Below are 14,180 nucleotides of genomic sequence, written 5' to 3' on the forward strand. Positions count from 1 at the left end.
TCACCGCTTCACCCCAAGGCATCCTCTGATCCGATCACTCAATTCTCAATTGCTCTATAACAGCTGCGAGATCTCGCACGCGGAAGGGCTTCGGAACTGCGTCGTCCATTCCAGTCTCTCGCGCGCGCTTCAGTTGCTCGGGTCTTGCATTTGCGGTAACAGCGATGATGTGTAGATGCTTATCGATTGACCCGTCTTCCTGCGCAGCGCGAATCATACTCGCGCACTCAAGCCCATTGACAATGGGCATCTCAATGTCCATAAGAATGACGTCGATACGTGGCTCATCGCCGCGTGGTTGCGATGAGGTTGAGCCTTTCCAGTGTTGCGTAGTTTTGATGAAGTCGAAAGCTTCTTGGCCGTTGTCGGCTGTGTAAACGATATAGCCCTGGAGTTGCAGCTGTTTCTTGAGCACCCGTTGATTGACCATGTTGTCTTCAACAAGCAGGATGCTAGATTGCGTGGTCGGCGGCGCATCCGCAGCGGTACCCATCGCATGAGGCAGCGACGAGGTTGGTCCTTCGGTAGTGATGGACTTTTCGGAGCTCCTGGTAGATAGAGACGGTCTCGGTGGTAGAGCCCTGGAAGCTTTTGTATAGAAGGCAAACGTCGACCCGATATGTTGCTGAGACTGGAAGCCAATCTCGCCACCCATCAAGCCCACCAATTTCTTGCTAATGGACAACCCCAGCCCAGACCCGCCGTATTTGCTGTAGGTCTTGGGCATGTTCTGGGTGAACTGGCTGAAGACGCGCGCTTTGGTCGATTCATCCATTCCGCATCCTGTATCTTCGACTTTGAACCACAAGAATATTGACCCGTCCGACGGTTCGACGTCGAGTACCGGTTGATCGGTTGGTTCACTCTTTTGGACTGCTTTGATGAGACCGTCAAAGATAGCAGTGGGTGGCCAAGCTGCTACTCCGATGCGAACAGTGACAGCTCTTTCGGCGGATCGATCCTTGGTGAACTTGATTGCATTGGCGACCATGTTGAATAGCACTTGTGTCACTCTGCCCGGATCAGCATCGATCCAGTCAACGTCGAGTTCGCTCAATGAAGCATCAGCTACAGCTACAAGCTGAACTCCAGCCTGTTCAGCCTCAGCTCTGAAAGTGCTTTCGACTTGATTCAAGAAGGTCTTGACGTGAAAGACTGTTGGACAGATCTCCAACAAATTCGAATCCAGTTTGGAGAGCGAGAGGATGTCATCGATGATACGTTTCTGATGCATGGTGCATGCCATGATCGTATCGACAGCATCGCCAATACTGCTGTTCAAATTCCGCAAGTCGTCGGCGGTACGGGAGTTGTCATTGTCGGGTGCGCTTCGCTTCTCGCACTGGTTGAGGAGAAGCCTTACTTCAGAGAGCGAGTGGGCTATGGAATCCGCACAGTGCATAACAGCACTAAGAGGATTTCGAATCTGCGGTATGTTAGGACATGCAACGACCCGTCCGGAATCCAAAGCGTACTTCATGGCTCACCATGTCAACGAAGCTTCGCCCTGTTAGCACATGGAAGCACACCCTGAGTAGGTTGTCATTTACTTCTCTTGTTGTCGTTTGGCCTCCACGGCTTCTTGCAGCCGCGATTCGCTGAGATGAAGCTGCTCCAGAGCTGCTGCGCGAGCAAGCTCTTGTTGTTTGAGCGCTTCTTCTTTGGCGAAAATGTCATTTCCTATGGCAATGCTTTCTCTCCGGATTTTCTCGGTACGGCTCCTAGCTTCAATGTTTGCCATCGAGATCACTTCGTGGGAGAAGTCACGATGGAGTGTCTTGATCCAAGTTTGGTAGGAGCGGTCGTAAGGTGTACGAGGTGCCAGACCGACGATTAAGACAGCATGAACATTGGCAGTCCGGTTCGAGACACTTGGCAATATAACCGCCTGGTGGCAGGTGTCGCCATAGCATCGGTTCGTAGATGCTTCGCACATCTCCTTGGGAAGAGTACCGTTCTCAGCTTGGAGAAGTACCGGCGAACGAGAATCGACACTCCTGAAGAAGCTTTTCACCCATGCTTCATCCATACTTGGCTTGATTGTGGATAAGGGTGCGGCTGGGAAGGAGCCAACGGTGCCGGAGAGGGCAAAGGCTAGGGAGTTGGCTTGGTTGTTGGAAGGACCAATCTCGTTCACACTGTCTTGGTTCGTCTCGACGCGGTACAGAGCAGCGAACGATATGTCCCCATCTCCGTTAGATATGCCCTTCAAAATTGAAGGCCATAGCGTCTCCAGACTCGAAGCAGTCTCGCAAGCATTGCGGAACTCGTCTAGAGAACGCTCGCGGCGAGAGTCCAACACGTCTCGGGTAACGTTGTGGGTTGTGGCATGGAAGCCGCCCAGGGTCGGCGGTAAGCCCGTCGTGGTGATGGACAAGAAGATTTCCTCAAGGCGACCATTTCGGGAGAAGAAGAATGGTGTATGTTGGTCGCTATCAACTCCAGACTTTTCGCTTGCGTACCCGCTCAGTGTGTCGCCTTCGGGCAGCTGCTGAATTAGAGCTGTGTTGAGACTTATAGGTCGCCCTTGGTACAGCGGATGGTGGTCATGCAGCAGTCGACCATACGCTGTGTTGTAAAGGACGGTCGAATCCGAGCCAAGTAAGAAGAGCTGTGGTTGAGGAGAGAGCATGGCGACATGGATGAGTAACAATAATTCGCGAGGCCACGATGAAATGAGTCCGGCGGCGGTTCTGGCCCAGTCCAAGTCCCGAATATACTGCAAGTCGGCGTCGATGGCTGCGTCGCCCGTCGGGCTCGTGAGGAAAGAGAGGTGAGGCTGCTCAAGCTCTACCGCCATAACGATGTCGATAGCGCGACCAGACAAGAGAAAGATGTTATGGTACGGACCCGCGGGCTGCTGCGCCAGTATACATCTCAGCCACAATCCGTCGTTGGTGCCGGTCCCGGGGTCAACGGCTTCATGAGTGGCAAGCCAGACGTCTCGTGAGAATCTAGACCGCGCAGGCCATGCAGATTGCTCTGTCCAGAGTCTGGACTATCGAACCCATGGACCCCTACACTGTTCTCCGGAACATGCCGTTCAAGGGCTAGGCACGACGCACTGTCTGGTGGGGAGGAACCTGCGAATACGTTTCAAGTATGCAGGCAATGGCTTCGCGATGCCATACAGATGCCGCCTTAGAGCGCTGAGTCGCTGACGCTCAACGCAGCGAGCTGAGCCCATCCCTGAAAGTGTTCCGCAACCACGGGGCACATTGATGTGAAGGGCATAGCCAGCCAAAAACAAAGACTAGCATAGATGAGGCATCACGGCAGGAATGCAGTGGATTGGCGTGCATAGCTCGCCTGTCAAGCCTCAAGCAGCGTCGTGGCCAGATCTCTGCAGGTGCTTCAGCCTAGCCGACAGCGGCTAGTGCACCCGCCCCTTCTGCGATCTCGAGGCCCGGGACTATCTTGCCGCCCGTTGTTTTTTAGCCACAGCTGACCTTTCTTCTGCTTCGGCAGGAGCGATAGGTTAGTCTATTCAAGCATCGTTCAAAAGGAGTTTCAAAAGCCTCGTGCCTGGCTTCCGACTGGTTTTGAGGCAGTTGTGGCTCCAATAGCTGCCGGCACTCCCTACACCTCGCTAGCGCGATCGTCGATCTGTTCACACTACGGATTTTGCCTTGGAGAGAGATTCCATTCGTCCAACAGCGGAATAGACCTTAAGCTCGAAAGTTGAACCTCCGTTTCGCTTGACCATCTCAGCGAAGAATCCAAAAGGTTCGCAGTGTGAGAGGAAGCGCTCCCTAGACGACGCCTGCGACACTTCACAACGAAAACCTCTCGGAAAACCTCAGGTGCGCAACCCACAATCATTCATGGGTTTTAGCTATGAAGGGGCTGATGTATCACGGCCTCGCGGGACGCCGGTCGTCCTTTCGTAAATCGTTGGGCGGAAGGAGCACACAGGCATCGACTCTTGCACTAATGTTTGGCAGATCCGGCTACTCCACCAGCGTGTTCAAGTCACTTCCACCCTGTCTGGTCTGCCGCCTGATCACACGTACCATTATTACATCCAGAATTGTATGCAGTCGTAGCGCGTAGTCACGCAGTGTGAGCAAAGTCATGATGGATGGGGTCTACTGACGACATGCGCGGGTCGATGCCTGTTTTGGCGAGAGCCCCTGCACTAGCAGCATTGTGGTTCGCACCGCCAACACTGCGACTTCTTCCATCACGCATGCGCCACCCCCATTACGACTTTTGTTGATTGTCGACACTCGAGTCCTCCTATTCAGTGTCTCTTATACTAGGCAGACGCGGCGACCGGGTCACGCATGTGCCGCTAATGTGGCTGTGGGAAGATCCTGACGGCCCTCAGCCACCAATCGATTCCTGTGGCCCCGAAGACTCAATGTACTTCAAGATGATTACAACTAAGCTTTCCAGACTTCTCTTTTATTTCGTGTAAGCATGGCTGTACTTACTTCAACCTTCCTCGTTCCTTGGAATACCACCAACTTATGTGCCACCTGCCGCCTAGTCGCGAAACATGACACAACACAACGGTACTACGCGAAACCTCTAAAGATAGCGGCTGCGCGAGGCTGTACTCTCTGTAGATACTTCTACGAGGAGCTTGTCGTTGGCTTCTTAGGACGCTCCGTTGGAGACGCCCATCTTGAAGTAGCTCGGCATGGACCTTGTCTAGCAGTAATCGACTTTAGCAACACGTTGCATCGGTTCGAGATATTCACTGAGCGTAGGTAGCAGCGATAAGAAGCTACCGATAAGAGGCTGACACTGAACAGGTGAGTACCCAAGCAACCAGACTTTCTTCAGACGGATCCACTCGCATGCCGATTCCGAACCGTGCTGGGATTTGATACATACATGGCTCGACAGGTGCACATCCACTCATGCATGCTGTCATCAAGAAGGAACACCGTCCATGCCAAGCATACTGCTGAACGTGGAGACGTTGAAGCTGGTACATGGATCGTCCTGTAGAGGCGACAAGCGTTATGCCGCACTCAGCCACTGCTGGGGCGCTGCGGGCACTATGTCAGCCACCTTAAGGGCAACCGTGGAAGGGTTCAAAACTGGCCTGGACACCCATTACCTCCCGCAAAACTTTCGAGACGCCATCTACGCTACCCGAAGGTTGGGCCTCAAGTTACTTTGGGTCGATGCACTTTGTATCGTACAAGACAATGCTGCGAGCCGCGACCTAGAAGTCAGCAACATGGGAAGCTACTACCGAAATGCTTTCGTCACGCTCTCCATACTGAGCGCACAAGACTCCCATGTCGGCTTTCTCAAACCCCGAGAGTCAGTATCAACGATCAGTCTGGGTGAGAACCTTCATCTTCGTCGAGCGCGGCCCACTTGGAGCGAAGTGCTTCAGGAATCCCCACTGAACAAACGAGCGTGGGTATTGCAGGAACGATTGCTGTCAAGGAGAGTCGTGCATTTCGAGAAGAACGAGATCTTCTGGGAGTGTCTCGAGACCTCTGCAAGAGAAGGTAGTTTGGAGGAGAACCCAGAAGCATGGCAAGAGGGCGAGTGGTCCAACGAGAGCTTCAAGCGCTGCCTTACTTTCGCCAACAATTCGGCCGTGGGGGAGTTTGGCAGACATGTGCCGGAAAGCGAGGCCTTTATGATGCAATGGTATCGCATTGTATGTCAGTACTCTCGGCTGAGTCTCACATACCGCAGCGATGTCTTCATGGCGATTGCTGGCATTGCGCAGATATTTTGCGAAGTCACCCATTTTACATATAAGGCTGGCTTCTGGAGAGAACATGTCCATGCTGGCCTCCTCTGGTATGCCGACGGATCGCTCATGCCCGTGCGACGGGTTACCGCTAGCTCCAGTCCACCTTCTTGGTCGTGGGCTTCTCTGGATGGCCCAGTAAACATGATCTTCAGCCGCGAATCAAGGACGATCGACACCCAACTTGCAGCCACGGTGCTTGAACACCAACCCAAGCTCGAGCGAGCCGTTACTTCCTTTGCGCATATTGGGGATGGCGTTCTGATGCTGGAGGCCTATAGCCTCGACGTTGTCTGCCGCTCGTGCTCAGACGGAAGCGCTCCATACAGCGACCCTTATCTTCGCATGGTGGTCGAGATTTTCGACGAGCGTGGTGTCTGTATCGGTACAGGCTACCACGATCGCATCCCAGAAAACTGTAATACCCAATGCATGGCTCTGATCGTATCGCAGAGAGTGAACACAAACTTCAGTAGCACTCCCATTACTTACTTCCTGCTGGTTGTTGAGTCGCACCGCTTTGCGGAGACCTGCTACGAGCGAATAGGCATCGCGCAGACAGCCGATAAGACTTACGGTCATGTACTGGACACGTTGAACATCAAGCCTGAGCAGAAGAGAAAGGTTATACTTGTCTAAATACACATTCCCAGCATGTCTTTATCTCCTAGTTCTTCCTGATGCTTGCGAAAGCTTTCATTCCACGCCTTCATTTGAGTCCACCCCGCGTATCCTCCTCCTCTCACCAACGACCCACCGATCAAACAACATACCTTCAATCTTCGGCCCAGGGTGAACATCTAAAATCTCATAAAACATCTCATAACCTCTTGGTCTCTGCTCTTTCTCCAGTCTCTCAAGCAGAGCAAAGTCCCTCAGGTGGGGAGTCATTCTGTACTCATGTGCGCGTAGACGGTACCTCAGTACCACCTCTCTAAGATCTGCGAAACCCCCAAGCGACGCATAAAGGCCCTCACAGTGATCGAAAATGCCAACGCCGCTGAACCAAGACGAAGAGAATGTATCATCGATAACGATATTTCGGATCCGAGCGAGGCGTTGCGGAAGGACTGTCGATGTGAAGATAGACAGTATCTTGCTATTGTCGAATCTGAACGTGTTATTGGAGTAAAGCACCGGAACGGCCTCGCGGTACCTGTACCTTTTGTAAGTTTTCTGCTCAACGAGCCTGCCCGAAAGCGAGGAAGAAACAGACATTTTCTTGCAAGTTCTCAGCACCTCCGTGTTGCAGCCTGATACCGCCTTTATCCTCCAAAGATCCCAAAGTTCCTCTCGATTAAACCTCAATCCCACTTCCTCCTGCTCAGAGAGCACAATCGCATAGATCTGCAGTCTCAACTCTGCAGGCAACTTGGTAAAGAATGAACTTTGCGATTGATATTCCGCATTCTTCCTCCATACCCCCCGGGTCCTGTCAACCGAAACACTGCGCTTTCTCTTCTCCAAAGCACGCACGCGTCTCCGATGTTCGATTTTAGCCAAGGCGTCATATCGCCTTTGCTGTGCTGTAGATGGACGGCCGGGGGGACGTTTGATACAGGTGTGGGGTTCGATGGATCTGAGCCAATAACACAGACCACAGAGAGGGCAAGTGACGAGTTTGCAGCAGAGGCGCAGGGCGGAGCTGGTGTGCCATGTGTATACTATGGCATCTTTGATGGGCTCAAGAATTGGCATCGTGTTGTCTGAATGTTGTGTATGTTGAGATCGGGGGTTGTTGGCTGAAGATATGTGTTGTGGGTGGCCTTGTTTGATCTTGCGAAGGAGGCGGCGCAGTTGGTGGGGTCCGTCCCCTGTCGTGGCTTCGTCAGGCAACCATATCCTTGACGGTGAACACACAGCCCATCTTCCTCCAGATCGTGCTTGGCATATGCTCAATCTTTGCCTGGTTACTAGTGGTGCTATTCGGGGGAAGTGGTGTCATCTGGTATATACATAGCTCTAGCCTGGCATGTTGGGTGAACCCGACAGCTACCGTGAAGGTATTCGCAGTATCGCAGATCTCAAGCGCACCACCGCAACTCGCAGCGATTGCCTCCACGGCAAACTATCAAAGCATGCAGCACGTTTATCACATCACCGTAGACTACACCTCTCGCCAACTTCCCACCTCGTCCAGCCCTCCAGACACCACGTCCTACGATCGTATTCCCGTTCCCGGAACCTCTCTAGCCCTTCCACTGATCCAACAATCTCATACCAAACCTCCACGCCACCCATATCATTCCTTCGTCCCATCTCGTCCAATAACGCAAGCTCGCTTTGTAGCCAATACGGATCGCCACCGGCAGATAAAACCTCGTAGCTCATGACCAGAACCTTCAGCCTCGGCAAAGAAGTGATGATTGTGAAGAAGTCGTCGTATGTACAGTTACGGCGATATCGTTCCTCCTCGGTCTCATAATCGGTTGGGCCGTCAACCGTCATTGTGCTTTGTGCGATGGTTATGTGTGTGAGGTTGGCTAAACGCGGTGGTGGAATGGAGCGGGTGAACATGACGAAGCCACGGTAGGTTTTGAAGCTGAAAGTATTGCCTGAGTAGAGTACGTCAATGGCTTCGCGGTAACTGGCGGAAAAAAACTCAGCGGGTGTAGATGTAAGTGTGGGGGTATACTAACATTCTTTTACAGGCACGCAATATGCTTACTGAGCATCCAAGTTCAGCCTTGAACTCGAACAATTCCTTCCTGCCATTAGTGTCTGCCTTTGCCTCTGAATCCACAACACTCATGTTCCGTTCGCACAGAACCAACTCATAGATCATCACTCTCAACTCTGCAGGTAATCTACCAAAGAGATTGCTCTGCAATTGCTCCACGGTTTTCTTCCGTCTCGTAAACGGCATCTTGGTGTGCTTCCCGTCCACAGACACACTTCGCTTTCGGTTTGCCACGGCCCGCTCTCGCCGCGCCTGCTTTACCTCGCTCATGACGCGGACACGCTCTTCTTGTTTTCTTCTCCGATTCCGCCCAGTGCAGTCGCGGAGCCCGGCTGAGCGAGTGCAGTAACAATAGCCCAGACATGGGCATGTGAAGCGCTTTACCCAGCGACGAAGGCGGGCGCTGTCGTTCCAAGCGTATAGGACAGACTCATGGATATAAGTGAACGGTCGCATCTCCAGCCTAACAGAATTTTCTGATGAGGAGTTAAAAAGTTTGTTTTGTAAATGACCTTGCGGATTGAAATGTTGACGGACGCTGGTGAGGCTGAGCATCGGGTGGCTATGCGGGGCCCTACAATAGGCAACAACTTTGTACCATGCCGTTTCGAAAGAATGACAAAAGTAAGCGACCTAGAAGTCTGCATTACTTGGGAAATTTGTAGAGACCTGTTTCAATACTCATCTAGTTTGCAATTATCTGTCTAGGTTGTTGCTTGTGTACGGTAAAATGAGGAGAGGGAATGAACGCGCGACACTCTGCGCGATCAAGCGCGACTGCGCATACAAGGTGTAGCCAAGTTACACTATCCGACAAGCTCTGCAGGCCGATGGGATACGAGAAAACTGATCATGTCGATACTGAGCGTTCAGAGCTGTGAGAATTCCTTGAGAGAAGTCTGAAGCTGTTGTTCTCCGAACGGAAGGAGCACAAGAGCCAAGTCGGATCAACAAAGCAAAAGCCCAGCATCCGGGTTACCAAAGTTAGTCATTCCACAATTTCCCCGCCCCCGCAAACCTAGCCTCGCACCAACTCCACCGAACCCATTCGCATGGCACCACTGGCAGCCGGGTATACGGGACTCACGGAGACATCTCCTGATATCGTGACTATGCCAGCCCCGCTCCCGATGATACCCCAGCGTGCAAGCGGACGCGGCCCTCTTGTGCGAGCCGCGTCGCCTCACGATGCCCGCAATCCGGGCTTGGCCATTCGTCCAGAACCCGCAACATACATAGATATGTAAGGCGGCACGGCGGCAACAGTGGGTACCTACCCTCTTCTAGATCACATGTACACCTGGGGGCTGTGCGCATACGTTCCGAGAAGCGGAACCGAGGTCGCTCCTTTTTAGAGTTGGCAAAGCGGAGGCGCAGATCGTGTCATGTCATCTGCTATTGAAAGCGCGTTTGTAAATACGGTTGTTGATCGAGAGGAATCTGAGTTATGGGACTACCGAACTGGGGTGATCAAGACCGGGCTTCTACATTCACCATGCGCGCAGCAAGATACTACGGCAAAGAGGACATCAGGATTGAGGATGTGGATGAGCAGAAGTGCGGGGCGGGACAAGTCAGGGTATGTGTTTGAGGCTTGGAAGCGGCTTGCGCGATGACTGACAGTGTGTAGGTCGCACCGGCCTTCGTAGGCATCTGTGGTACAGATCTTCACGAATACCTCGGAGGACCTAATTTCGCGCCGACGACACCGCACCCGTGTACGAACGAAACGATTCCCATTACCCTGGGGCACGAGTTCTCAGGGACTGTGACTGAAGTGGGTTCGGATAACTCGAGCTTCACGGTGGGCCAGAATGTCGTTGTTCAGCCGACGATATATTGTGGGAAATGCGAGGCGTGCAAGGCGGGCTCAGAAAACGTATGCGAAAACGGTGGTTTCATCGGGCTCTCGGGAGGAGGTGGTGGTTTGAGCGATTCAGTCGTTGTGCCTGAAGGCGCAGTATTGAACTTGCCCACCAACGTGCCGCTCGACGTCGGCGCGCTGGTGGAGCCACTGGCTGTTGCGTGGCATGCTATCTCAGCTGCCCCACTGACACCCGACTCCGTTGTCATGGTCCTGGGTGGTGGACCGATCGGGCTGGCAATCGTCCAATGTCTCAAGGCCCTGGGTACTAAGAAGATCATCGTGAGCGAGGTGTCGGGCGCGCGGCAACGCTTCGCAAGGGAGTTCGGCGCGCACCATGTCCTCTGCCCCAAAACATACGACGTTGCGAAGATGAGCAAGGCTCTGAGTGGAAAAGATGGACCGGATGTGGTTTTCGACTGCGCTGGCGTTCCCGCAAGTCTCACAACGGCTTGCACGGCGGTGCGCGCTCGAGGGACGGTCGTCAACGTCGCGATTTGGGAGAGGGAAGTTCCGTTCAACCCGAACATGCTCGTGTTCCGGGAGGCGCAGTACACAGCCGTTTTGGGCTACCAAAGAAAGGACCTCGAGGCCGTCATCGAACATCTAGCTGCTGGTAAGTTGTGCGGTGAGCGAGAACTACTACCTTCGGATGCTGACTTGTCTTTAGGTACTCTAAAACCCATGAAGATGATTACCAGCAAGATTAGCCTGGAGGATCTGGTAGAAGGCGGGATCAAGGCCCTAATCAACGACAAGGAGAACCATGTCAAGATCCTGGTTGAAGTTGGAGGTATGAGTCGCGTGGATTCTGCCATACACTGAAGTTGTCGTGTTCATATAGATCGAAGATATCCAGTAATGCTATGAGTGTGTTATGGTTGTAAAGCTTGAGTGGTGTTTTGCAATTGGCGTATCGAAGCGTGACCATTTGGGTTCGCAGCTCCACCTCGGTCCTGGGCAGCTTGCAGGGTCCAGCATGCCGTCACTTCCGCAAAAGTAATCTACGCGTCTGGTGAAGACGAAGCACCCCACTACCTCTATCATGACTTTGATAGCCGCATTAGTTCATGCCTTCATAACCGCCCACATATTTCGATCACCATACTAACGACAATGTCTTCGCTAACCCTAGACTCAATGGCTTGTTGCCAAGCGCCGTATACGGTGCGGCTGATGCCCATCTGCGGTAACGAGCTTTGTGCGCTGCAGTGTTGTGCCTCTGTAACGACAGGAGAGCGTCTTATGCTCGCTCTAGAGTTCACTGATATCACGATATAGACCATGTCGCAGTACAACTCGATGCCGTCCCCAGGGGTCTACGTTCCCCCATCCCAAGGCTCTCCAGCGCAATCGCAAGGCGCCCAGCGGCCCTCGAGCTATCAGCCCAATGCCACGAACTATGGAGCACAATATCAGGCTCAGAAGGGAGGAGGCACGTTTGGCCAGATGATGAATCAGCGGCTTGAGCAGGCGGTGACAACAGGAAAGCCAATGTTGAACAAGCTGGGCAAGACTATAAGCTCAAAGCTAGGGAACAAGCCTTCGGGAGGCCCACCGCAACATCTGCAGAGCTATCAGAGTTACCAGACTCACTTTGGGCAGCAGGGCCAGAGTCAACCATATCAGCAACCTCAGGGTCATGCTTTCAGTCCTCAGCCGCAACAGCAGCAATGGGCACCTACGCAGCATCAACCCCCACCTCAAGCGCCGAATGCCTACCCACCTTCGCAGCAGTCTCCGTACCAGCAACCCAGCTACTCTACACCCGCTTCCGGCCACTCGGGGCAGACCAACTACTTCCCACAGCAGACGACTCAAGCGCCCAACACACAGTCTCATACGCCGCAGTCGCCGCTCACGACCGCAGGACATACTTCATGGCAATACGGCCAAGGCGGCGGGATAGCGGAGCATACACAGACACACGGATACAATGGGCAGAATCAGGCGCAGCCGGGTCAGCCTCAGGCGCCTGTCCCGCAACCGACACAGGAATCTGGCCAATATACTGGACAGCAGATGGGAGTAGTGGGAGACTCGTACGTCGCTCAACATACACCACCACCCCAGACTACGACCATGTCTCCGGGGATACCCGCCCAGCCCATGCAGCCACAGTGGGAACAGGCAGGTGCCGGACAGCAGTCGAGTTCCCCAACATATTCCACACAGCAGAACACCACTGCGGCAAGCCCGCCACCTCATTCACAGCAACAGTGGAATAGCCCGTCTCCAGGTGGTGCATACGGCCAAGGACAGTCGCAGATGCCTGCCCACTCCGTTAGCCCTCCGCCTATACAGCCGATGACTACGGCACCTCAAATGCCGTCAAACAAACCTGCACAGTCAAGTCAGTCGTCAACGCCCGCACCGCATCAGGCTCAATATTCTGCGCCGCACGAATTCATCGCGGAGCTTCCTGCAGATCTTGGAAACTTGACTATTGCAGAATCGAAGCCGAAGGAACGTGAACCATCAGTCTCAGGTTCGCAATATCAAGCCTTCCACCCTTCGCTATCTCCGACTGGATCGCCATCGCCTGGCTTTACCATTCCTCGGCGGTCGTTTAGTGTCAGCACGATTCCACTGGCTGATCCGTGGAGGTTTGCAGATGCGATCACTGAAGTTCCAACACGCGAGTTCTACATTCTGGCCGATTTGCTTTTCGACGCTCTGGACCGGAAGTTTGAGCCAAAGAACACGGGCCTTCTGGAAGCACCAAAGATCATCGGAAGCTGGGTGAAATTGACCGAAGACGCGTGTCGTGAGTGTCTGAATTGCCGACAGATGATGCAAGACTAATGTGAAGTCAGGTCTTTTTTCCTACAGGTCCTATAGCGCTTTTGCAAAGCTGTGGAGTCTCGAGGGAATCCCCCACATCATGGTGCCCTGCCAATCCAACCTGACACCAAACTGGAACTTTAATCAACATTCGCATGCGCAAGATGCAAAAGTAATCGCTGATTTGCCAACGCCGATGACAACATACACGGCGTACATGCCGGCTCTGAACCGGGCGGGATGGTACAAATTCTTCTTTCTTGAGATGATGCACGCGCCAGAAGATATCGGTGATTTGATGGCACTGTGCGCAGACACGTATAAGCCGGGGGTGCTGAACCACCCCGACCTCAACAAGCGGGACAAAACAGAAATGCCAGCACTGCAGGCCAGAGCTGCAGAAATCCAGACATTTGCAATCGGGCGCGTGTGTGAGGAGACGAAGGCTGCGATGGCAGTCGACCCCGATGTTCTTCCGGCGCACACGCACTCTACCGCACCTACCTCGGGACCCACGCAGACTGGGGCAGGTATGACGCCACAGGACATGACGGTGAGCATGCACAAGATGCAGGCAGAGCGGCAGTTGAATGACATGGCAGCCTGGAAATGGTAGGTTTGCAGGCGGGAGGTCATGTGGAAGGCAGTTTCGTGTAGAATGGGCAAACACAATGCGATGACGGCAATGCCGTGTAACCGTAAACGCTGCGCTGGCCATGGTGCGACGGAATTGAATGCCGATGGCGATGTTTGCCCAGATCTTGTCCTCGAGTGCCCAGAGGGCTAGCAAATTAGTGGGCAGGCGTTGACAGGCGCAAGTTCCAACGTCGGCGCGGGTACCTGCCTTGGTGCCGGTGGCGGTGTGGGTGTAGAATGCGCTGTCGCACGCATACGATGCGCTTTCCTGTGTCTCTACCATGCCCTACGTGGACGGCCGTGGCTCTCGTGTTGTTCCCCAGGAGTTCTACGGGCGTCATCCCTATAGGGTGCATGGTCGGCCATGTTTCATCTCGGCAAGCGGTTATGATCTCAACGATAAACATGCAATCTACGCATTGACGTCCACGCGTTGGGCCTTGCCCGATTGAGCGTCGATCTGCAGGTACACCTTGCTTGTTGCGCCTTGG

General features: G+C 53.5%; 7 protein-coding genes across 7 annotated transcripts; 4 read left to right on the plus strand and 3 right to left on the minus strand.

Annotated features, from left to right (window-relative positions):
* Positions 1–34: 34 nt before the first annotated feature.
* J4E79_009578 (uncharacterized protein) lies at positions 35–1,480 on the minus strand (the record flags this gene model as incomplete). Its single annotated transcript, XM_049358422.1, has 1 exon — positions 35–1,480. One exon carries the CDS (start codon positions 1,478–1,480, stop codon positions 35–37), a length of 1,446 nt encoding a protein of 481 aa, XP_049207277.1.
* A 66-nt stretch (positions 1,481–1,546) lies between these two features.
* J4E79_009579 (uncharacterized protein) lies at positions 1,547–2,632 on the minus strand (the record flags this gene model as incomplete). The annotated part of the gene is made up of 1 exon (XM_049358423.1): positions 1,547–2,632. The coding sequence occupies one exon, from the start codon at positions 2,630–2,632 to the stop codon at positions 1,547–1,549; it is 1,086 nt and encodes a 361-aa protein (XP_049207278.1).
* Positions 2,633–5,011: 2,379 nt separating this feature from the next.
* On the plus strand, positions 5,012–6,364 carry J4E79_009580 (uncharacterized protein; the record flags this gene model as incomplete). The annotated part of the gene is made up of 2 exons (XM_049358424.1): positions 5,012–5,629; positions 5,702–6,364. 2 exons carry the CDS (start codon positions 5,012–5,014, stop codon positions 6,362–6,364), a joined length of 1,281 nt encoding a protein of 426 aa, XP_049207279.1.
* A 1,458-nt stretch (positions 6,365–7,822) lies between these two features.
* J4E79_009581 (uncharacterized protein) lies at positions 7,823–8,477 on the minus strand (the record flags this gene model as incomplete). Its single annotated transcript, XM_049358425.1, has 2 exons — positions 7,823–8,326; positions 8,394–8,477. 2 exons carry the CDS (start codon positions 8,475–8,477, stop codon positions 7,823–7,825), a joined length of 588 nt encoding a protein of 195 aa, XP_049207280.1.
* Positions 8,478–9,900: 1,423 nt separating this feature from the next.
* On the plus strand, positions 9,901–11,094 carry J4E79_009582 (uncharacterized protein; the record flags this gene model as incomplete). Its single annotated transcript, XM_049358426.1, has 2 exons — positions 9,901–9,984; positions 10,036–11,094. 2 exons carry the CDS (start codon positions 9,901–9,903, stop codon positions 11,092–11,094), a joined length of 1,143 nt encoding a protein of 380 aa, XP_049207281.1.
* A 459-nt stretch (positions 11,095–11,553) lies between these two features.
* On the plus strand, positions 11,554–13,074 carry J4E79_009583 (uncharacterized protein; the record flags this gene model as incomplete). Its single annotated transcript, XM_049358427.1, has 1 exon — positions 11,554–13,074. One exon carries the CDS (start codon positions 11,554–11,556, stop codon positions 13,072–13,074), a length of 1,521 nt encoding a protein of 506 aa, XP_049207282.1.
* A 79-nt stretch (positions 13,075–13,153) lies between these two features.
* Positions 13,154–13,669, plus strand: J4E79_009584 (uncharacterized protein; the record flags this gene model as incomplete). The annotated part of the gene is made up of 1 exon (XM_049358428.1): positions 13,154–13,669. One exon carries the CDS (start codon positions 13,154–13,156, stop codon positions 13,667–13,669), a length of 516 nt encoding a protein of 171 aa, XP_049207283.1.
* Between the last annotated feature and the right edge of the window lie 511 nt (positions 13,670–14,180).

The sequence above is a fragment of the Alternaria viburni genome (genome assembly GCF_023758015.1).
Source record: "Alternaria viburni strain BMP 2772 chromosome Unknown scaffold_25, whole genome shotgun sequence".
In the NCBI taxonomy this organism is placed as follows: Eukaryota; Fungi; Ascomycota; class Dothideomycetes; order Pleosporales; family Pleosporaceae; genus Alternaria; species Alternaria viburni.